This window comes from Symphodus melops, assembly GCF_947650265.1.
Source record: "Symphodus melops genome assembly, chromosome: 15".
Taxonomy (NCBI): domain Eukaryota; kingdom Metazoa; phylum Chordata; class Actinopteri; order Labriformes; family Labridae; genus Symphodus; species Symphodus melops.
The window spans coordinates 22,351,299-22,375,670 of NC_136705.1; the positions used below are offsets into that span (position 1 = coordinate 22,351,299).

The window sequence follows — 24,372 nt, forward strand, 5'->3', positions numbered from 1 at the left end:
TGGAACAGAGCTGAGCTGAGCTGAGCTGAGCTGGTGAGTTCTTCTGAGTTTCTTTTTTTAACCAGCAATGTAAAGAGGTTTTTTTTTTATTATTATTCTTTTTTTTTTTTTTTACGTTTTATTATTCTGATTAGTTTCAAAGGCTGATGAAGTTGCAACTCAACCTGAGATGAAATATAATCCATTTATTGTTTGTAAAATGAGCTTGTTTTAGTTTGTATGAGATGTTTTAAGAAGGAACTGTGTCTTCACCTCTTAACATACACAGCAAAAATTGGAGAGTTGAAATTTCAGGGTTAAACATTTTAGAGTTGATTTTTAACTCCCAATGTGTTGTTTTAACTCATTCTGAATTAAATGGTGTTTAGTGTTGTAGTTGATCCAGTGGTGTTGGTCTCACTCTGCACACTTAATTAATAGCTTGGCTCCGCCAGGTCTCCCGGACATTTCACATTGTTGGTTGGAGAGACAGGAGACGAGTTGAGAAAGATTTGCTCCTGTGAAGTTCTCCATGGTAAGTAAAATACAGACTAACTTAATGAAATAAAGTGAATTAATTCTCTAAACTACTGTAAAATATTATATTTGTGGAGAATATGTACTTTGAAAGGCCACGTTTATTGCCATGAACTAAATGGCTAAAGTTACATTGACAAGCTCATGTTAGCGAGCTGTATATTACAGTTAGCTAACCATTACAATTGGCACAGGAGAACATAAACAAATACACATAATTTAAATGTTCACTCTGTTTCGCCGCAACCTTTCGCATTATCCCTCCCTGCTCGGTGGGAGTGGGAGGCAGACGGTACTTGCGCGAAAAATGTATTCATGTACACATAAAAATGTCCTTTTTTAAATTATTTTTATTTCAATCAATTACAATTTCTCTCAAACATGTCTGCATTACTAACTGTGTCGCAATAGTGACACAGGAGAATGTATACAAATACACTGCATTTAAATTTTAACTATGTTTTGCCAGATTGCTGTTGGAGTTTTACAAACGCTCAACAAGTGCCCTCCTTGTCCTGACCACTTTGGTTGTTGTATCTGAACTAACATGTCTTTTTGATTTGGTTCAAAGGTTTTCCAAGAAGACAGATGTTATTGTTCAGAAGAAGTCTCCCGCAGCCATGCTACTGACTCTGAATGGGACTTCATACAGGTCAGTCGGCTCTCCTTTATTGGTATTACTATCTTAATAAGCATTGTTTTTGAGTATATATTGTTTATTTCTGATTGACTATGAATATAGTTTGACAGAGCGACACAGGAATAATGCTGCAGAGAGCAAAAGTGACAATTCATACAACAGTCATCTCTCCTCTCCACACACCCAGACTAAATTTGCAGTATTATTGCAAAAATGGTTTATATTGGCCGATTTGTTACAATATTGAAAACGACAAAGCTAGTCCGTCTCTATCGTCTCAGATGTTTTAATGTTTGGTAATCGTCAGTTACTCAAAATAAATTTAAGAAATTACATTTATTGCATACTTTGCATAGTGTAAAGCAGACTCTAAGCTATGTCGGTCTGCTACTCAAAACCCTTTGAGCTGGAATCTTTGGGTCACCTTACAGTTTGTTTATTTTTTGTTGCTTCAATTTGACAGTAGCAGCCTTCATGTTGACATTGCCCTTACAAGTCACACTAACTTCATTTAAATCATTTACAAGTTTGTGTTGCATATTTTGTACATCACATTAAAGCATATTTTAGGAAATTGTGTGTAGCCTACAGTATAATGAAGTTGTATTCTCAGTTGCACTGATATTATAAATCTCCCTCGACTGGCTTTTATCCAGATAAAGACAAATGCATGTTATATTTGTGGTGTCTCCGCTGCCAACCGTGATATCTACTTAATATTTTTGTTTAAGTTTGGTTAATTTGTTTGTGTGCTTTATTTGAATCTACTACTAATCTTACTATTCTTTAGCAACTGATTTGAGTTATATGAACTCAACTTTTAACAAAGTTAGATTTATTTAATAATGTGTGCAATCTGTTGACTCCATTTTATTGAGTTACTGTGCATCTCTTTTTACAGAGAAGTTTCAGGGAAGTTGGTGGAGCTGAAACAATAACCTGTTGCTAATAATTTCTATTATGGATGTTTTCTACTTGTTATGCAAAAGCGATGTCACTAACAGGTCAAGATGTTTCACTGGATATCAGCACTGCAGTGATCACTCATCGTCATCACTTACTTCTACTATTTATCTGTATATCATGACTCAAACATATTCCTTCACCGGATCCTAAAGGCATGTTTGTGTAAAGATTAGTTGGTGTTTTATGGAGTTTTTGGTTCGAATCACATATGAAAAGAATGATTCAGAGACAAACTCGCTCCGACATTGAAAGATGCAGCAAATGAATCTCGAGTGAATAAAAGAGAATTCAATTCAAACACCCACACAAAAAGAGGGAAAAACCCAGGGGCGTGATGCGGGGTCTGGAGAAGTCATGGTGACCTCACCCTCCCCCGCCCCCCCAGGGAAACACTCTTCACAATGCATCTGCCCAGTGTGTGTGCCAACACCTGTCCTCTACCTGCTCCTCCTCCTCCCTGAGTGTAAATTGCACTCCAGTCTGCAGCAGGCAGAGGCAGCTTGATTGAACATACAGTACATCCTACACTGAAAAGAAGGACATGTTAAACAAAGGTGGTACAATAACTATTATACATAGGCGTACGCTCCCTCGATTATTGGGGGTGACAAATCGTGACTTTTAACTTCAGTAACATTACGTACATTTTAATTATTTCAAATGTAGTAGTTTAACCGAAGTGTGAATAGCAGTCTCTCAGTTTATTTTCTCCACTCTGAACTCGTGGCTCACACACAGCCTCGGTGCTCAGGGTTTGGCAGGGACAGGGGCTCTGGGGGTGATGACTAGAACATTCCCCAGCTGTCTCAGAGACAATGTCATTGTTTTTGCTGGCAGAGTTGTGGATGGATGGTGGCAGGAGGATGGATGAAAATAAACAATTTCCCACTGTTGTATTGTGCCGGCTTGGAATATTGCCTCACGGCACACAATGCAATTTATTCAAAGCACACGTGGTCCAGAGACAATTTCTCACTCTTCGCTCAAACTTTTTCTCCTTATTCACTTGTGGAAAAAAAGGTGTCTGATTGAACCTTTTGCACCTGTGTGACGGCACAGGCTGCTTCTTTTTGATCGCGCTATATTCATCTTACAAGATTACTAACTTTAGATCTAATTAGATACACCAAACAGGCAGCGGTGAATTACATGAATACAAATGTGCTTCCCAGGAGTCTAGAGGAAGTATTGGATGATTGAATGAAAACCTCTCTCTGTAATTTAATGATAGTTAATTTCAAATCAAATTCTATGCCTCTGAGGTTTGTCAAAATTATGGGAAAAAAAATCCAGCATTCTGCAAATTTTCTCTGCAGGCTTTTCTCTTTACTGGCTTTTTTTTTTGACACATTCAGACCACAGTTCATCACTGTTTCACGCTGCTAACGTCAGAGCACAAACGCACTTCTTGCTCCAGAGCCGCACATAGTCGGAATTAAATTAGGTCTTAAAATCCAGGCATGGTGCTTGACACAGAGAGGATTTATTCAGTATAATAAGGCGACTGGATAACAGTGCACAGCCAGGCTGCTGTCAGCAAGAGACCCTTGATGTTTAATATTTGGTTGAGCATGACAACGTTTGACAAAGCTGGCACTTTCTTAGACGCTGGGCAGGCAGTTGACTGTAGGACGGTGTTTATCTTCAACCAATGGATTTACAATCATTAGTTATGAACTTGCACGCCTAAGTCTTGTCGCTTTCTGCCTCCCTGTGCTCATTACACAGGCGAGAGGTGTTCTGGGGATGGTACATTATCGGAAAGGGCAGGAAATTTTAATCCAGCACCCAACCGCGACGTTTTGTTTCAGGTGCCTGGTATGGAGGCTGACATGCAGACTGAATCTGTATGCATGAGCGTGCTGTGTAGCTGAACAAGAGACGCTTTTGCTGCAATTTGGAGCTTGTAAATGCTTCAAAGAAAACAACCTTGAATTCATTTGCATTGTATGCATGCACTGATTCAAACCCAAAGAATGAACAAAATCAGCAAACTCGACTCTCTTGTGATGTGTACGAGCACCCAAACAAATCAAAAGGTTATTCATCTGCAGTATTGAACCTCAACATTGACTCTATTTTACATTCCTATTCAAATCATGATGTTTCCCTTTGTCCTCTTTTTAATATAATTTTACCCCAGGGACCAAATGTGCAGCAATTTGATTTGTTATTTAATATTCACCAGCAGCAGCTCAGTTAATTTGTGTGCGGTTTGTTTTCTACTTATTTTTAAAGGATTAGATAACATCCAATAACGCATGCTCTTACATCTCGCCCTGCAGCTTCATCAAAGCGTGCAGCATTTATTTGATAATTGTCTCATATCACTAATTTCAGGGCTCCTATAATGTTCCTGCAGACATGATAGAGTATTAACTTTTCCGGGGCAAGAGGAACAGATTAGTTTGGGTCTTTAGCGGATTCCTGTCAAATTAGCTGCAGAGCCGTCACAAACTTTATCCTCACTGCTCCGGAGTTTGTCTTTTTATTCCAGTGAAATAAAAAGTTTGAGAGCTGACACAAAGCCTGATGGAAGTTGAATCTTGAGTTAAGCTACTGTGTGATTGTTAAAAAGCTCGGGATTGTTTCTTTGATTTCTGTGTGGCGTTACATCAAATCTTGTCTGGTTAAGTATATCACATGAAACAAAAGCTAAGCTCATGAAAAAACTAGGAGGCTGGGAGGTTCAACTGGATTGAGTTTGGAAAGACCCGAAGTTGAATAAATTCATGATAAAAGACATGATGTTCTAAAAGTTTACACATTCTTTACCCAAGTTCAAGTATGTGGGAGAAAAGAAAATCTAGTTTAAAATGAAAGTTGAGGAAAAAGTCTAGATTTTAAAATAAGCTCATAAAATAAAAGTGAAACATTTCCTTCTGAAAGACATTTTTTTTCAGGCGGTTTCTGTGCTGAGCCAAAGCTTAAGCATTCACACATCTATAACGCTTGATATAAATTCATTCATACACAAATCTTCTGTTCTATATTTTCTTTTTTTTTCTTTTTCATATACTTTATTAATCCCGCGAGGGGAAATTCGGTTTTCACTCTGCATTAATGGAGAGGTCTCAGAGTGAGGGGGCTGCCCACAGAGGGCGCCCCAGAGCAGTTGTTGGGGTTCGGTGCCTTGCTCAAGGGCACCTCGGCAGTGCTCAGGAAGTGGACTGGCACCTCTCCAGCTACCAGACCAATTTCCGGACTTGGTCCGTGCCGGGACTCGAACCGGCGACCCTCCGGTTCCCAACCCAAGTCCCTACAGACTGAGCTACTGCCGCCTTGAAAGTGTTTTTATGTTGCAGCTAACATTTAAAACAATCTCAAATTACCCTTAAATGCATCAAAGCTATTTAAAGTTGCCAGAGAATTAAAACTCAAGTGAAGCACAAATACATGAAACGCTCCTCTCTGGAACGGCAGCAAAGCATGTATCAGTTTATTTCCTTTTTTTTCTCTCAGACAATAGTGAAAGTGTGTGTGTGTGTGTGTGTGTATATGTGTATATATATATATACTTTCACTATTATATCTTAGCAAAAGAAGATGGTCAATAAGCAAACAACTGAATGCTCACTAGTCTCACTATCACAAAAAATAAAGACTTAAGGAGGTTTTACATATTTTTATTTTTTCGGCTCCCTCTGTAAGTGTTCATATTTAGATTTTTTATTCTCCAGATTCCTTCAAATGTCGTCCACTCTCCTAACCCACTCAAAGTCCCACAGGGATGTTATGAACACAGAGCATGGACGTTTACTCTGCTCTGCCACAGAAGGCAGGACAGAAACTATTTGAACATGGACATCACTCTCCAGTCTGCCAACAACAGCACAGGGCTTCTCTTTAGGGAGATGATGTTTTTAAAAAAAAAAGATGATATCTAATGTGTGGAAAGGGTAATTTTTTCAATTTGAACAATTTAAATCACCCCTTAGCTCTTCTGTGACTCACTATAAGGTGTAACATTCATTAAAAGCAGCTTTCAAGGCAGATCACTGATGACTGGCTGCAGTGTAGATCATAGGCCTTCTCCATGTGAACAGATGGGATATGGTTTCAAATAATACAATGTACAATATACACCAAATATTTGTTGCTATGCCATTGTATCTCATATTGCATTGTGTCTTACAATAGGTCAATTATAAGATCTAATCGTTCCACTCATAACTCGGGCAGCTTTACAAAATGTGGAATTTATTATAAAGTGAGTATTGTGCTTTCAGACATTGAATTGTATTGGTGCCTGTTTCAGGGATGTGTCCATCTTTATATACAGTCAGCTCCTACAACACACAGCAAGGACCGTTCAACACTAGTATACTAGCAGTATGAAATAAAACCCAAAGATGAACACACAAACTCCACGTGTGGCTGAGAATTGATTTATATTGCTCTTGCTGAGAGGTGTAATCGATGCCACCTGTGCTTCAAAAATAGAAGACAAAAAAAGTGAACTCAGCGAGCGAGTGAGACAGACAGTCACAACAGAGAGGTGTCAGCGGGAAACTGTCTGGGCCCGTGTCCTTCCTACAAGGTTTTTGTAAACAGAATACGGGGAGGATACACCTGTTGGCATCACTCCATAGGTCTATATCTGGAGATCCATGCGTGTCCATTACTGTCTCATGATGATGTAGTGTGCTATGGAAGAATCAGTTGAACTCCCATCAGCTTTTTGTCACATTCATGTGAAACAGGACAGTTCTTGATCTGAGTTTGACGTTGTCTTAATATGAAGAGGAAAAAAACAAACATCGTGTTGTAATTTATTTTTAAGCCCCCTCAAAGACAGAATTAGCCCTAAGATGAGACAGTCCTGTTGATTGTAAAATTGGATGCATGCTTCCTGCAGCTGTATGAAAACTCATCGTTATTCCCTCGAGCGTTCGCTCATTAACCTGACAGATGTGATAGCCGCTGTTCTTGTGATTAACTCTGCTGGAAAACTCTTCACTTTTTTAAAGCTTCACCTGCAGCAGTGCTGTCGCTTCTTGTTTTGTTGGACAAAAACCTGTGAGAGGGCAGAGCGAGCTGCTAAAATCCTCCTTGCTGCTGCTGCTGCTGGCTTTGGTAAACAGGTTTTAATCACTGCGGCAGACGGGAGAGCTCTCCAGTTCTCGACATTGTTTTGGATCAAACTGTTCGTAAATGCTGACCGTCTATTTGAACTTGACGTAAAGTTTTCCTGTCAGAAGGGGAGCTTACAGTTTTATCTTTCTCTCTGCAATTATTTCTCCCCACACTTCTTTGAGCTGTGAAGAGAAGAAATAATGAGGTCACACTGTTGTGTATTTACATTTGACTTGAAAACAACTTGCTTTTCATTTGCCTGAATATTTCCATATCTGTGTTTCCACATATTTATCGTTTGTGTGGCTGCTTAACTGTTCCCATGCCTGTAGAGATCAACACAGTCTCAGTTGACCATATTTAAATACCATCTTCTGTCACATGTACAATCTGACTGCCTTGATAAAAGAAACACAATGTTTTTATGGTAATCCATTTGAAGCTACAGCCTGCATCCAGTTAGCTCAGCACAATGAAACGAAACGGGGGGGATTTATTTATCATTGCTCTGTCAAATGGCACGAACAAATTGTCAGATTGACGTGGGATATTTACCCCACTGTTACGCTTCATTTGCAATGTGTAAGGCACCGGCAAGGATATCACAACGCTGTGGATGCAATGGCTAAATACAAAGGTGTGTTGATGGCTGATGTTCATTACTGTGTTAAAAGGCTAAAGGCAAAGACATCAACCAACGACCTCCTCCTTTTCATACAAGGTCCAATACAGATGTCAACAGTCTATTTGGTTGACTTTATGTAAAAGAAAAACCAATAACCTGATGAAATATGAGGAAGGATGGAGAAGGTCTCAAGCTGTACTTGGAGTTTCTGCGTCATTTGACCCACGCAAACTACAACTCAGTAATGACTTTATAAAGTGTTGACTGTGACAGGAGGGAGTCTTATTGGATGTCTCTTTCACACATGCACTGCACTTCTAAAATGTTCCTGGCATTGTTTGCAGTTTGGGAGAAATTGGAACGCTGCATCCGTTTCCCCCTCCTTTATGTGGACTTTTCCTGCCAGCACTGTAGTTAAGCGGAGCGGAGTTCAATGGAGCCGATGCACGCAAGCGTCAAGTCATAGTTGCTTCGTACACGACAATCACAATCTCCAGCTGTGAGCTTCATGTAAAAGGTAACTCCAGAAGATTTCAGGATGTCAGTGTCCTGCAATTGTGTAGAAAACTTCAGAGATCAAATGTAACGCACCACAAGGCAGATTTTCTTACTTTGGATGGATTCAGACTGGTTCTCTCTGTGCTAAGCTAAAACAGTCTTTTTGTTGGAGTAGAAATACAGAAAATGTTAGAGGTTTTCACTTAACATTAGTTTTTATTTGCTTGTAACATGATATTTATTAAAATAGCTTTGTGAGTAATCTCTAGATCTAGTGTTGGGCTTGAAAGGCTGCTGTTGCTCTCTCCAAAAAAAAACAACCTCTCACTACCAGTTAAGTGGATTCTGTCACACATGTTAAAAACAAATCTGCAGCAGAGTGTGACACGTCAAAGGGGAAGTGGAAAGCCAACCCTGTTGTTAATGGAGGGAGAAGTGGAAGTGAGGACTGTGGGATGTTGGGGGGACATAATGGCCCTGACAATCAACCAGCCGAGTGCCCGTCCTTTTTCCCTGTAGGGGGTGTCGGCTGAGACGCAGTGCCGGAGCTTTGTTGATGCTTCACGAGCTGACACAGAGTTAGGTCTGTGTCAGTGCTCAACACAGACGGCTGATAAGAATTCATAAGTGGTGGGAGTGAGGAACCAGAGTTAAAAGCAATCCCGCAGATTTCCTCTCTGAAGTTGATGGATTGATGAGCCGGAGCTCACAGCAGTTGTCCAAATTTCCCCCTTCAGACTGACCGAAATAGAAAAAAGCTCTTATGCTTCTAATTGTAAATGTTCGATGTACACCTTGATGGCAGCTGTGAGTGGAAATGCATCTGTACGTTTTATATACTCCATTTCCCCTTGATAATAAGTTATTTCTTTTCAAAATGTGTTTTCTTGATATTATTATTTTTAGTTTTTGGTGACTGGAGGATTTTCTGGCAATCTAGAAAACCAAACAATAGGCTGGTCACAGAAATAGGCCAGATGACATTAAGTTAAAGTTAATGCCACTATGTTGGGAAAATGTAAGCCTGTTTTTAGTTTTGTTCTGTGCTGTTTTACAGAAGCCCCATGAGGAAATGCATCCATGCCATACTTTTTATTTTACATAACAACAAAGATGATTTGGATGTTTTCTCAAGGTCTCCCTCTCGCAGGAAAATAAAATATAAGGATGTTTGTCAGCATATTACTTCTGTACATCTTCGCCAGAGCTGTTTTTGTCTATATGCAGCCTGCATTTTCATGCAAAGACATCTTAAGGCATTAGCGATGGAAAAGTAATGTTTAATTTTGTAAGATGTCATATTTTTGACTGAAGAATGAACTATTCAATCTTTAAATCTCTTAATGTATCAGTTTCTGGATTTTTTTAAATATATTTTTTTTAATATTCTACAACAAACAATTTATCATTTTGAGAATCACCCATCCCTTGAGTCCTTCAGATTGACAAATTATTTGCTCCATTGAGTCTCACATCCTTGAACATTTATTAAAAATGAATCCGTTTGCAGATCTGTTGGAGAAAAAAAAGAGCTGTGTAGACCTGGGAGCTCACCTCTCTCTCACAGCTGCGTTGGTTAATCTCTTTCTTGTGGTTCACAGCTTCAGCAGCCCTTAGGGAGCTGGGATTTTTCACTCCTGACATGAATTTTTCATCTTCACAGCGTCTCCAGCAGCACTCGCTGTAGAGAATAGCAGTTTTCCAAAGCCCCATAATTGTCTGTAGTTTGATGTGTTAGCTGTGGTAGGTCGCACACGTGTGCAGATTTGAGCCAGTGACTTCAGAGCAGCCTGCAAAAAGGAGGACAGTCTCCTCCTTTCAGAATTACATCAAAGTGACCCTTAAGCACATCGTCAACCCCACAAAGGGCTTAGAAACACACACTGACTCATGAATACTTATTTTTAGTACCAGATTTTTAATATAGGGGTTGCCCTCGAGGAACAGAATCAATTTTAGCCCCACTCTCAAGTAGTAATGTGTTCAAGAAAACCAAACTGATGATAAAAGACCTGCAGGATTGACATTTTAAAACAATCTATCAAGCAATTTCAAACTATATTATTGAAGAGTTTATTTCTGTAGCAAAGGACTAAGAAAACGATGAATTAGTAAATGTCAGAGGGAGCCTTTGTTTGCACTTTTTCTTGCATGTTTGACTTATCTCATTCTGATGAAGACGTCCTTTCACTGGAAACAAAGCTCCCTCTTTCTGCCCCCTCTGGGTTGACGCACGGATAAGACGAGGTCAATGTGAGATCGTGATCCACTTCAACAGCTGACTGCAGCAAAGCTTCAGGCATTTCACCAGCAAAAACAAAGCTGTGAATAATACAGTAATTGATGATACTGTGGAGGTGGATTTGTCGCTGTTAATGATGTTTAAAACAATAAAAGGCTTCCTAAGGAGACACAACATTTACAGAAGATAAGCCATAGCTGTTAACGGACAAATCAGATGTAAATGAATTGTGAAAAAATAAGAGCAGACATTTCTGTGGATTTTTTTTCGAAAAATCCTTTATGATTCGTGTGTGGCATTATCTGTGACATGCGCACTATTAACTTTAAATACTGCTGGGTGTTTTTTTCTTTTTTTAGGTGAACGGGGGCGACTTGCTGTGATGTGTTGGAAGCCGAGTCTATAGTAGTTTTTGATTTATTATCAGTGCCTCACGTGGACGAATATTTAATTCAATGGCAATATTAATGAGACGCCTGAGGCATGTAGTTAAAAGTACAGAGCAGTAAAACGCAGACTTTAACAGCCATCTGCTGAGACTGTGTTGGAATAACGAGAAGGAGCAAGACAATCAGAGAAACAACAATAGCAATGAATAAAACAAATTTATAGCCGCAATGTCAGTATGTGCATGTGTAGCACAATAAGCAGTAACAGTTAAATGTGATAATAGACCAATCAGTCCGTTTTCAACGTTACTGTAGCCACTGTAATGGTGATGATACAGGGAGGACTTATTATGTAAATGATATAGGTTGAAGATTGATTCACTTTAATGTTTAGGAAAAATGAATGAGGCAAAGTAAATCTAAGCTCCCTCTTATCACACATTGAATACAGTAGAGTTGACAGCTAAACTCAATGGGAAATCAGTGATTATCCAGCTGTCACGCTGCAGCTCTGCATTGTCTCATTAGATATTTATGTTAGCCTGTAGCATGTTGGTGTTGAGTGGCCATTACTGCTTCAATTTGGCTGTGAAGAGGTTCCCCCTGCAGAAAGTGTCCACTCTTGTCATGCGCTCTTCATGGAAGTACCCACAGAACAAAAAGATTCAAACATGACCCTGACTGGCAATCGACTGCTGAATCAATAACCTGCTGTTTCCGTGGGGGCAGCATGGATCACCTTGAGCAATAGTTGCTCGAGGTACTTGTGTCATCCAGATCGAATGCAACTTGGGATTATTTCGTCGCTGTGAAAAGAAACACAATATACGCAAGAAAAAAAAAAAAAGAGCATTGGGGACGTCTATGACTTTGAATCTTGACAGCTAAATCAGAGTCCCGCCTGTCGGAGGCGTTTATCCGACTCGGCATCTTGCGCTGCAACTCAAGGGGGGTTGTGTAGAACAGAAAAAGAGCTGGAGATACCTGCAGCGCTATCACACCTGACAACACTCTTATATGTAGTTTGAAAGATGATTGCATACTTGGATTTCCATTATTGGAGGAGCTCCCCTGAATTTAGTTGAGATCCTGAAACAACGTGATAGGAGGAGATTTCATTGTTTATGAGACAGAAACACTTTTCATTTTTCTTCTTGTGTGATGTGTAGATGATTCAGTCAAGGATTAGGCATTTAAAAACACCATGCAGGTAAAAATGAAAACTCCATTTGAAGGTTTCAGAAAAAGACCTTTGCTGATTTTTTTTTTTCATGTTTAGAAATTAATGAAAACTTTCTCTATTATCAGCTCTATTATCATATTAACAGCCTGTAGATGTTGCAAACAAGTCAGCTGCGTAATATTTTACAAACCATAAGTGCTGTTTTATGTTGCTCCAAAACAATCTCCTTCAAACAGACAGGCGAGTATGAGTCATACACGCATCCAATGAAGCACCCGCTTTTTCAGTGCTCTTGACTTAATTAAGTTTTGGAAAATAAGGCAGAAGATGAAGAGAAAATGTATAAAATGTTAATTATTAATACTCATAAAGCTGTTTCTGTCTGTGTTCCTTTATTCCACACAGCAGCAATAAGTAAACAGTGTGTTGTACTGATATCACACTAAATCCTGCTGAGATTTGATGTTACATATCTTGCATAAAATAGGATCACGTTTGATTTGGTAGAAAAAAAATACAAATGCGACGGATAATCTACAATCATTAGCAGGGGATATTGATGCATATAAACACCTTATCCTGTTTACTTCTGTCTTTTGTGGCCCACAAAGGCTCAGTTGCAAAGAAAGTATGTTTATTCATAAATAGCTGTTTGAAATCTGAATATGGTGATGCATTTAGCAGCTTGTGTCTGCATTATGCATGAAAACTCTCTCTTTGGACAGAGATTCAGACTCCAGTGTTTGTTCGAAGACGGTATTCAGAGACGATTGGTGAAGTTGTCCTTGAAAGGACCAATGCATGTCACCCAAAGAGTGATCATGATAATGGATGTCAAATTAATCAATCAACATCGTACACTAGAGCTAAAAATGTAGCAATGAACGATGCATTCTATAAAACTTTTCCTACATGTGTCACAAAAGTAAAGTCGAGGCAAGTAAAGGCAATAGTTGGCTCCATCAGGAACATAGTTCACACAGTTCACTTGGTGCTTAGTTTATGCACAAACACAGTGCACCACAACATGTCAAAACTCCTCACATCTCCAAAAATAGCTCTAATGAGATGAGGTTTGCAGGCATGCTTTTGTGCAAAGATCAGATTTAACATTGTAACATACAGGAACAACACAACGTCCTGAAAACTGCAGCTTAAGCTCCACAAACTCACCTTCTGCCTCCTGGCTTACGTCCCAGCCTGCAGTCGCGAAAAGAACCGACTTGAAAATCATCAAAACACGTCAAGGACTCTGCGCACCATTTTATCGCGTGGTGAAGAGGCCCTTTCAGAGTCGGGTGATTATAAGCCCTCATTTCCTATTCTGGCTCATCAAGCAGCTGTCTAAACAGCGCTGAGTTTGCTCAGGTATCCGTCCCTGCCTGTGTGTTCTGGCTGGGGCAAAATGCTGTGTGTTAGAGTTATCACCGTGTACTGTTTTTTTTTGTTTTTTTTTTCCCCAACATTGAATAGTTGATGGTATTCGCCGAGATCCTGACCCACTTTGGCGTCTTTGTGATTCTGAAAGAACTAGATCAAGTGATATCGAGGAAGATAAATGCTGTTTATGTGGAATGTGTGTTTGGTGCAAATGAATGGCAGAATCAGGAGGGGGTGATTTGATTAAATGAGTGTGCTAAACAATTGAGCAGATTCGAGAAAATCCCACTCCACCCAATGAGATGATTTTCTGCATCTCTGCTGACTCGTTAGCCCTGCAGGCTGAACATGTTGCAGGAAAGTGGGATGATTATTAGGCTGGAAATGTATTTTATGGATCAAATGTCAAAAAAGACATTTTCAGACATAATGCATTTTAACTGTTTGTTCGAGGTTACGTCATGCGTTTCCATTTCTTGCGTCATTGAATATTTCTGTATGTCACCTAAATCCTGCACACTTTTTGTGCCGTTTGGTGTCCAATAATGAGGTTGAGTGAATGTTTTATAGCTGTCTAAGAAGAGTCAGTGTCATAGAGAAAATCAGTCAAACACATCTGAATCAGGGGAGGATGTTTTAATGGAATGATGGTGCTCTTGAGCAAATTTAAGAAATCCACCTGCAAAAAGCGACATGATTTTCTGCACAGTAGAAGGAAACTCGAGCTTCAGCCGCTGCACACATGGAGGTTGATGCTCTTAGAGAAGATCAAATGTAAAGGTAGAAAACCCCTGATATGAAAAATGTTGCTGACCCCCAGCAATATTATTAATGGCAAATGCTTTAAAGCCGTCTATGTAGAGTGTGTGTCTGGGAGCAAATGCATTACACAAACACCAGAATCAGGGAGGGAAGTTTTGATAGAATAAGTTTGCTTCACAATTGAGCACCTGAAGAAATAATTTTCTGCACTCGTTAGCCCTGAAAGCAGAACATTTTGCAGACCTCTGAGAAAGTTTAAGAGGCTATGAAGCACAAAAAAAAATATTATATTATATTATACTTGGGGAAATTCTCAGGGTGTGTCAGAGTCAAATTAACAGGATTCACTGTATTTGAACAATGAACATTGAACCAGTGAATTAAATATTAGGAATGCAGAATAGGTAGGGATGTGTAGTGGATAGATTCAGAAAAATCCCCCTCCAACACAAAACACGACTTTCTTCATCATGTCTGCTCTGCCTGCTGTGCAGGTTAAACACATTGTAAGACGCTAAAATGGTTTATTAGACTAATAATCTGTTTCTTGTGAATCAAGTGTGAAAATGAATTCAGAAATGACACATTTTACCAGTTTTTTTTTTAAAGAAGTGTCACTGCTCTCCAACTAAAAAAGGTTTTTTTTTGTGTTTTGCCTTAAATCTGCTCTAAAGCTATTCACGCTCAACATGAGACGGGCACATTTTTTTGTGGATCGCACATGAAAACCAAACTGAAAATTACACATTGTGGGGTGACTGTTATCTGAGAAGTATGTTGCACTATATACGGAGGCTGCAGTCCCCGCTGCGATGAAAAAATACACCTTCATCCATTTCCATGTTTCATTGTGTTTCCAACAACTAACATGCAGTATTGCAGACGCTACATGCTTTAAAACCGTCTATATAGAGTGATTGTCATAGACCAAACTACTCATGATAATGGTTGTGTGAGAGCCATATTCATGTTTTTGGGTAGAGCTGTGGTTCCTGTGTCGCTGTCCGGTTGCTTCCTGCCAAATCCTTCTTATTGCAAAGAAAAACAAAGACTCTGTCCTGAATTTGTTTGAACCCAGCAGCCTTCAAGTTGAACATGTTGTGATACGATAAGGTTTATAAGGTGTTATGGTGGGGAGGGGTTAAGGTACATGCAATGAAAATTGTTTATTAGGCTGGAAATATATTGTTGTTGTTGTTGTCATGTCTTTGTAGAATAAATGGCATGGAGCAAATGAATTACTCAAACAGCAGACTCAGGGGAAGATGTTTTGAACAAATGAGTTAGCCTCACATTTGAGCAGATTCAAGAAATCCCTCTCTGCTGAAACGGGTGATGTTTTTTTTGCATCAAATCTGTTCTGCAAGCTGTTCAGGTTGAACATGTTGTGAGACACAAAATGGATGATTAGGCTGTAGGTTTTGAGAAAACAACAACACTTAAATATAAAAAAAAGACCATTCATGTCTTTGTACATGACAACATTGGGAGTTTTGCACGTCTTCCATCAATCTTGAGTGTAAATGTTTTTTTTATTATGTGTTGAGCTGCAGACAGAACCCTTTATAGTGACTCTCAGAGAATGACATGGGGGGGTGTGAGGTGTCTGTCAGCTGAAGAATTTTCCCGACACAGTGGCAGGTTGGGCTCGTAAAGCAGCTGTGACAGTTGGCCACAAAGACAGCAGTGGGCTTTGACTTGCGTAATGAACTAACATGTTCGAGTTGGCAGCACTAAGTGAACCATTTATTCGTGAGATGGGAACGGACACAGGGAGCACACAGGATGGTAATGACAACACACGCCAGATGACAACATGGTGGCTACAATTGGTGCAGGCGTGTTAAGGTTTTCTGTATTATTTCTAATGTTTAAGCTTTAGGCCAGAAATATTGTGTTGGTCTGTGCGATGGAAAATAATATCAGTAATATAAACCACAAACACATTTTCATAATGTTTTTTTCTGCTGCAGGGATAGATTATAACTTTAAATAGTAGTCTTTGGTCGAAAGGATATTTTTTTGGTTACATTTTCAAATGAACAAGAAGAAACAGAATAATGCCAATGCTTTAAAACAAGTGAAAAGTTTATTTGTTGAGTAAGGTGTCTTGTCATCCATAAAACTCTTACCAACCTGCAACACACATAAAGAATAGGGAAAAACAGTGTATATATATATATATATATATATATATATATATATATATATATATATATATATATATATATATATATAAATAAATTAGCAAACTAAATGTAGATTTCTGAATGAACATTTGGACACTCGGAGGCATAATGCTTAATTAAAGGTGCAACATGCACTTTACCATGGTTTTCAAATGTCTACAAAACCCCAATTATGGGAAAAGTCCACCATCTCCATCTTCTGCCTGTCCCAATTTTCAGTAATTGTGTGCTCAAACAAGCTGTTTGGAAATGTTCCCTTCATGACATCACAAAGGGCCCTAACCCCTCCCCCAGGTGGGTGACACTCCCACAGCTAGGTGTTTGTTCTGCCCTCTGAATTAACCTTTCCACCGTAAACAATTGGGCACAGTGCAAGGAAGCCTGAGTGGCACAAGCCCTTGCAGAGAGGGGGCGTGGTCAGACACTGCTCATTTGCATTTAAAGCTACAGACACAGAAACAGCCTGTTCTGATGAAGGCTGAAATAAAGGGGTTTATAGGCATGATCAAACACAGGATCAGAGTGGATTTACAACAAGAAACTTCACACACATTTTGGGGAGCTCTCAGACTTATTGAAACTGGTAGAAGAGGAGGATAATATGTAACCTTTACTGAGGATTAGATGAAAGGACTGTCACAATGTCAAATCTTTACCCTTCTTATTAACGTAGTTTGAGGAGAATCGTAGCTTAGCTAAGCATACAGACTGGAAACAAAGGAGACAGCTAGCTTAACACTCTACAAAGGACTAACACAGCCTCCTCCCAGTTGTAAAATACAGCAGTTCTGTCAGCAGCACAATGCTACAAAATATGAAGCTGTGTGTTACTTGCTATCATCCTTTCTGCATGCTGTCCTCTGTCTTATTGTTAAGTATAATAAAAAGACAGAATTCTGCTCTGGGGGGGATAGTTGGTGTTTGTTTGTTCATGGAGAAGGCTGTGAGGAGAGCCACTTTCTGTCAATTTATCAGTTTCTGTTTTTGATCATTTTTTTGACTTTTGTCTTCAGAGAACGTTTGGTAATGAACCAGATTCTCTTATTCCAACTGAGAAATGTCAAACCTGGTTATCCATCCTTTTCAATCTTGACAATTTGGGAATAGGGAACACATTGCCTCTAAAGCTAAAGAATTCAAGTCTCTGTAAAGCTAAATCAGAATTTGGTCTCTAAACACACTAGATGTGTTGGAAATAAGTTTAGACTATTAGGTCCTTTTTTTTGTTCAGGCTATTTTTTTTACAGGGCCAAATGGGGAGCAATGACGGGTTCCTTGGCATAACCCCCATAAACTTCAGATGGCTTATTAGCGATTTTCTTTCATTACTCAAATCTGTCCTGGTGGTTAATAACACATACTTCTGTTGCATCACAAATTTAAAATATACTGTATACATATTTCTTTTGTATTGCTTTGCCAGGACTTGTGTTTATTGCCAACAAGGAGAATAGTTGAAATAACTCTTTGCACTTTTCTTTAAAATCATGTTTGTTGATCTTGAGCAAAGCTTACCAGCTCCTGTCTGCGGCTTCATCTTTAAAGGACAGATAGGACAGCGTTTTCAATGTTCTTCTCCAACTCTTAAAAAAGTCAAAATATTTCCCAATGTGTCCACTTTTTTCCTTTCAGTTCATGTAATAATCTTTAGCACTATTCTTGTGACAAGCGTGTCGCCATCTGTCTGAACTGATTCTGAGGATGTTTGACAAATGACATTGTGTCCTTGGTGTGCAGCAGTTTGTATATGCATTGAGGCTTTGAGCCTCCAGTCTGACATTTTGGTTGGATGTGCATCAAATGCAGTTCTGTAATTCCCCTCGATCCACTGGCTGTCTCTTTATGAATCCCCAAGTTATAATCTGTCAACACGCGCCTGACATCCAGGGTGACGTTGTGTATGGAGAGTCGGCTTTTAGCCAGAGACAATCAGCTCGTCCTTGAGATGGAGATGGAAGCAGATAGACCTCTTCACATTCACCTCAACCTTTTCAAATGAGCTTTTATTGTCTTGTTAAGAACAAATAGGTGCAATGATTGGAGAGAATGAGACTCTATGCATGAGAGTTGGCACAAAAGAGTGAGCAGCCATCATTTATTTGCTCACATAGCCGCTGACTGAATTAGCGTGAACAGCGTGTTGCATATATGAGGACGTCTCTCCCTCAGCCAGTCTGCACCCATAAGCAGATGGTATCACTACGTGATTGCAGAATGTCTTGTTGGTATCATCTCCAGTTGTGCAACCTCTATTTTTTTAATCTTCAACGTTTAGAGAGCCTGTTATTGACTTCCCTTGTCTTATTACTAAGTCAAAACAAGATTTTTCTTGGGATAACATTTCTTAAAGCATTCTAACATCTGTAATAAAACTAAAGCATAGCTAGTTGTTTCTAGTTGATAGGAGTCAGAATGAGTTGACAGACAACTCTGTGCTTGTAGCTGTTTGCTAAGACGCTTAACGACAGTCTACCTCTTTGCCTGTTTCTAAACTGATCAATGTGAGTGGCCATTCACAAAGTGGCAGCAGCAATCCGCTTCAAAACTCCTCTTCAGAATTCAGTGGGTGACGTAACTGAGTTTACATCCATGTTTCATGCAGTCTATGATAATGCTTAGAATTAATTATGTAGGAAATAGGAAATAAGTTATCAAATCAATTTATTTGAAGGCCTTCATAAATACAACCATTAACAGTTAATACATTTGTAAAGGCTTTAAGAGAGTCTTTGATATTGCAAAAGTGTTACCTGTTTCAATCAGAGAAAAAGCGTTCAGTGAGGTGACTGTGTAAAGATGTTCAAAGGGTATAAAAGTAGAAAAATCACTTTTTTTTGTCTTGTTTTTCTTTGGTCTAGACTATAAAAACATCTCCAGCAGAGCTCTTAAAATCCAGACAAGCTGAAAATTTAAATAGAAAGAAAATCAGCTGCAGACACCTAGACATTTGTGTTGGTCGAGAATGTGAGACATGCAATCACCTCATTGCCAGTGAGTCAGTCTTTGCTGCTATGTCTCATCTTGTTTCCTCTCCAAGTCCGAATGTGTCTCTGTGTGCGATAAATAAAAGTTGAATGTCAGAAGTATTCATCTGTATGTGCCACAGGAACAGATGCATAGGCAGAGAGTTTTTACTAAATAGAGTAACGCATATTCTACTAAGAGAGTTTGGGCTGCATAAACAACTTTGCCAAAGGTGATAAACTTGGCAAAACAACAAAACACACAGCCACCTGTTTCCTTTTTGTTAATGCGCCTGAGGCTGCAGCCCAAGACTGCTTAATGGACAAAAATCACTGTGGCTGCATGTGTGGACCAATGGCAGAGAGATGTGACGACAGCTGTGAAGTCTTTAAGCACCTTAGACTCGAGTCCTTTGTGCAAAACAAGAAAAATGCACAAAGAGCGATTAGTCTTTTCTTTGAAATCCTTTTTGTAATCTGAACGTCAGAGTTTCATCAGCGGCATTCACTTTAAGAAATGCATCAACATTCACGGTAGGCTTTGGGACTTCGGCTCTTGGATGCCTTTGAGCTGGCGGCGGGAATGTTATGAAAATGGATCTGAGAGCTCTTCTGGCAAAAGCTGCATGAGCACCACTGGCACACAGGGTTTCCAGCAACACCGATCACGTCCAACTCATAGGTGCAAATATACACAGAGAAAGAAAACGCAAAGTTGGAACAGAGAAGAGATCAAAACACATAACTACATTTACAAGAACTTAAAATTATCCAATTAAATTTATTTAATCATCTTTTTCTTGGCACTTTCATGTGCTCTCTAATTACCGCACCAGACGTGGATTTTATCAACAATTATCCATCGAAAAAACACAAATCCCCTCAATCAGCTGTGTCCTTGGAACGTTTTCGATGTTTTTTTTGCCCCCATTTTTTCCCCACAAATAATCATCACTGTACTGTAGCTTACTGCTGATTTGCCATCATGTGCGCTTAGAGAAATGGCTCAAAAAATAAACTTTCTGACAATGTGATCTATTCTTGAATACAAGGTGAAGTCGTGTTGTTAATTTTCGTTTGAGATTACGCAACCGTTTATCACATAACCTCCAAAAGGACTTTTTTTCTAACTCAGCACTACAGACAAATACAGACAGCTTTATGGATGCTTTATGATGAACAACTTGAAATGCGTACCAAGCTTCTTTTCTGACTGATGAAGGACCCGAACGTGTCTGATAGCTGAGCACAATCTTTATCTCTCTGGGAGCAGATTCCTGCGCCTGCTGCTCTGGAAAGAAGAAGAAAATGCTATTTTGCAAAAAGGCAAAGGAAGCATGAATATGAGTCATGTTGCAGCACTGCAGAGTTAGACTTCTTCACAATCACACTGTCTGGTCCTTTTAAAATGTAACCACACAATACTGCAGAGTTAGACAATACTGGAATGAAGTGTCAAGGATTCAAACGAACCAAAACACAACTGCAGCACTGTATAAATCATTGTTCAGTATCTTTGTGTTTCCTTGTCATTTGTGGGTGTAATTGGAGAAGTTCTGTCACTCCTAAAAGCTCCCAACAGTGTAACATTACAATACATGGCTGTGTTAAATATTCAACTCTGATTGGCTTATTCTGCACAGCAACGGTCTGCACTGTTGTCAAGAATAAAAAGCTCTACAATGAGCAGCTAAAGACTTGCGCTAACAGACTCTGGAGGACAAAATGTGATCATACCGATCCACGGATAAAAGTCTGATTTATTTGACGTTGTTCTGAAAGAACAAAGGTGATTAAAAGAGTTGAAAGACAGAGAAAAGGACTAAATGGAAGATGGCACATGTAGTAAACAAATGATGGAACATTGAGTGTGATACGACAACTAGTGAATGGAAAAGAAAAGTGCCAACAAACTCCAAAAACAACAAGTGAGAAAATCTAATTCAGCTGCTTCCTCATGTGTCACTTCACCATCAGAGTTCACTTTAATTTGAGTAATAACAGAAAATACATGTTAACCTTACGATATTATCAGTATGAACCTGTTTTCTGCAGGTCTCAAGATCTTGACTTAATGTGGGGACAAGCTGCAAAAAATTCCTGCAGCTTCTACTCTAAACTAATGTGAATGAAACATGATCAATATCGGGGTTATGTTTATTCTTTGTGCTGAAAATAAGCTGCATGCTATGTTCATCGTTGGTCACATGCACTCAGCTGTTCAGAAAAACGTTACTGCTGCACCTTGATTGGCTGTCGCGATGTGAGAGACAGTTGAGCTGGTCTGTTTTTTTTTCACATCCTCTAATTGCACTTTGAATTGCCAGGTATCCCAGCATGCTTGCCATACACAGTGAACAAGAGTTCATTGTCTCACCAGTGAGTCTGCACGCGGTGGACCTGCACAGTTTGTCCTCCATATGGCTGGTGGGAAGTAAATAACAGTTTTTTAGAAATATGCAGTCCAATGTTCAGGCTACATTATAAAAGGACACGTTGAAGGCCAGTAGGGAATACTTTAATGCCAGTTTAAATGCAGTTTTGTTTCATGAAGTTTTAATGAAAGCTCTTTCATCCTTAAATCTGCAGATTGTTTCTCCTGAACGATTCAACATTGTTTTTCTTTGCAGAAAGTCTTCTGTTTCACAAGCTCAGAATAACTACAAAGCATACAAATATTCCTTTTGTAACACTCACTGTAACACTGAAACATTAACTGCTGTTTGTGGCCGACTCTCTGAAATATTTCTTGTCGCTGAATAGAAACACCGACGGAAGCAAACCCTGCTGTAAAGAGAAAGTTACAGCTCTCTTTGGTAAGTAAGGATCCAGGCATGTCACTAATATTGTTTTGATGAAGACCGAGGTTATGTAAGATGAATTGCTTGAATATTTGCTGTCGCTTTTTAAGCTTCTTTTTTTTTTCTCCTGTCCCAATCAATCATAATAATGTGCTCTGCAGTCATGACAGCCCATTAAGATAGCCGATAACTTAATGTTCTTTTTGTGTAAAATCAACTATATTTGCCATACTGCGTTCAAAAAAGCATTTTGTGCACATAGAAAATGAGAGCGCGTGACTTATTGCAGCCTTCCAACAGAGAAATACATCTTCAGCACAAATACAAACAACTATTGATGCAACATTTTACACTTGTGGGTCTGCTTTGTTCATAAATCTTTCTTATGCATTACCAGAACAAGTGTGCAATTACGGTGTTATGCCTTTTGAATATATTTTCAAAACCGAATTGCACCTCTTGGAAAAATGTCAGAAGAAGGGCATGAATTATGAATGGGTCAGCAGGTATTTGTCCACGGGGATTAAGTGAAGCTGTATTGCACGGAACAGGAAGGAGTGAAAAATACACAGAAATAGGATTTATTACAGAAACAGCAGGAAGGAAAGATGCAAATAAATGGTGCAGAAGAAAAACAATAAACATATCTGTAGATGGAAAACAAGGTTGGTAGAGTATATATGATTTTGTATTTAATTACCTCTGTTTAATTCATTATAAAATCTACATTTCCTCAATGTTAATGCACTTCTCTTCAAGCTTCCCCATACAGTCACTTTTCTGCTGTTCTACAAATCAGATGATTAATTACTTCAAATCAAACTGCAGTTTCACTAAGGTTTCCCATTATTTTAATTGCTCGTGGGTGCTTTATTATGTTTTTAACGAGATGTCAGAGTCATTCTAACTGTGCACTGTAACTGTTGTAGTTAACTTAAATGAGCTTTAATGGTGGATTCGCGAGAATGTGCAGCGTGTCAGAAATGATAATTCAATCCTTTAACGATGCAAACACACTGAGTTATAAAAAAATATGCATCCACAAACAGAAATGGACAAGTTCAGTTTGTTAACTGTGATTAAGCATTAAATGAACTCTCATTAACAGGCTGGAAATGTCAGTCTGTTTTAGACTGTGAGCTTTAAAGTAGAGAGCCACACTGACGGGGACAGTGAGGGTTAGTGGAATGGGGTCGTATACTCGTCAAAATAAATGTAAAAGAGAGAGGCTTTTTGGAGTTTCTACACAGAAGCTCAATTATTAGCGGTGAGCATCTCTCTATCTCTCCGTAGTGCTACGATTAAGATGACAATGTTTTGTTTTAATTTTTCTATAACGTCTCCTCTCGCTGTTTCTACGATGCTGCAGCGTGCTCATTTGTCAACAGAGCTGCCAATCACAATGTTACATCCCTACGAAATAAGTATTTAAAAATAAAGTTCTTAGTAAAATGAACACTTGGAAATACATCAGAAGGATAATGACAATACATAAACAATATAATATAGGTTTGAGTAAAAAAAAAAAAAAAAAAGGGTCTTGTGTGTGTGGCTACAGATAAGTCCACTCACCTGTGACGTTCTTCTCCACTTTGTTAAAAACACATTATAGCGTGCTTCTTTATCTGTAAAAGAAAAAAACAAACAGTGTAAATATGAATGTTAATCCTCCATCACACACATGACTCGACTGACATACTGCATGCACGGACACAAGAAGACAGCCAAGACCAAACATGAACTTCCATCACTGTGAAAAAAGTAAACCAATCCAAGTTTTACCATCATAAAATGTTATGAGGGGTTTTGAGCAAATGTTGGGCGTTAAGTTAAATGGATATTATGTTTAGTTTGCCGGACATTATTTTAGTTCCGTTTATTGAAACGTATTAGCTCTTGCGTTAGCTTGAATTCCTCATTGTATGTTTATTTAGAGAGATGAGGGGATTTTAATTTATTGGGCGTTAAAAAGGGCAGGTTTACTTTTTTTTAAGTGGAGGTTAACATTCGATGATTAAATTAGAATTATTATTATTAGGGTTACCTGCTTAGTGTTTAGTCTTCCTTTCAGTCCAGTGATCTACACTCTTAATGCGAGCCAGGCTTCAGGCGGACTAATCACAACAGAGAATTCAAAACGCT

At 38.9% G+C, this 24,372-nt stretch overlaps 1 protein-coding gene across 4 annotated transcripts in view; it reads right to left on the minus strand.

Annotated features, from left to right (window-relative positions):
* Positions 1-16,253: 16,253 nt before the first annotated feature.
* The window catches only part of khdrbs2 (KH domain containing, RNA binding, signal transduction associated 2), a gene marked incomplete at its 5' end in the record, with an annotated part of 78,545 nt that continues 70,426 nt past the window's right edge, over positions 16,254-24,372 (minus strand). Inside the window, 5 exons of one of the 4 annotated variants that reach the window (XM_079362549.1) lie at positions 16,254-16,413; positions 19,217-19,367; positions 19,448-19,516; positions 20,627-20,715; positions 23,803-23,855. In XM_079362549.1, the coding sequence (XP_079218675.1) occupies position 19,516; positions 20,627-20,715; positions 23,803-23,855 (143 nt within the window). In that variant the 3' untranslated portion in view covers positions 16,254-16,413; positions 19,217-19,367; positions 19,448-19,515. Of the gene's footprint in view, positions 16,414-19,216; positions 19,368-19,447; positions 19,517-20,626; positions 20,721-23,802; positions 23,856-24,372 lie in introns of those variants that run through there. The other 3 variants (XM_079362548.1, XM_079362550.1, XM_079362551.1) reach the window with 3 other exon arrangements.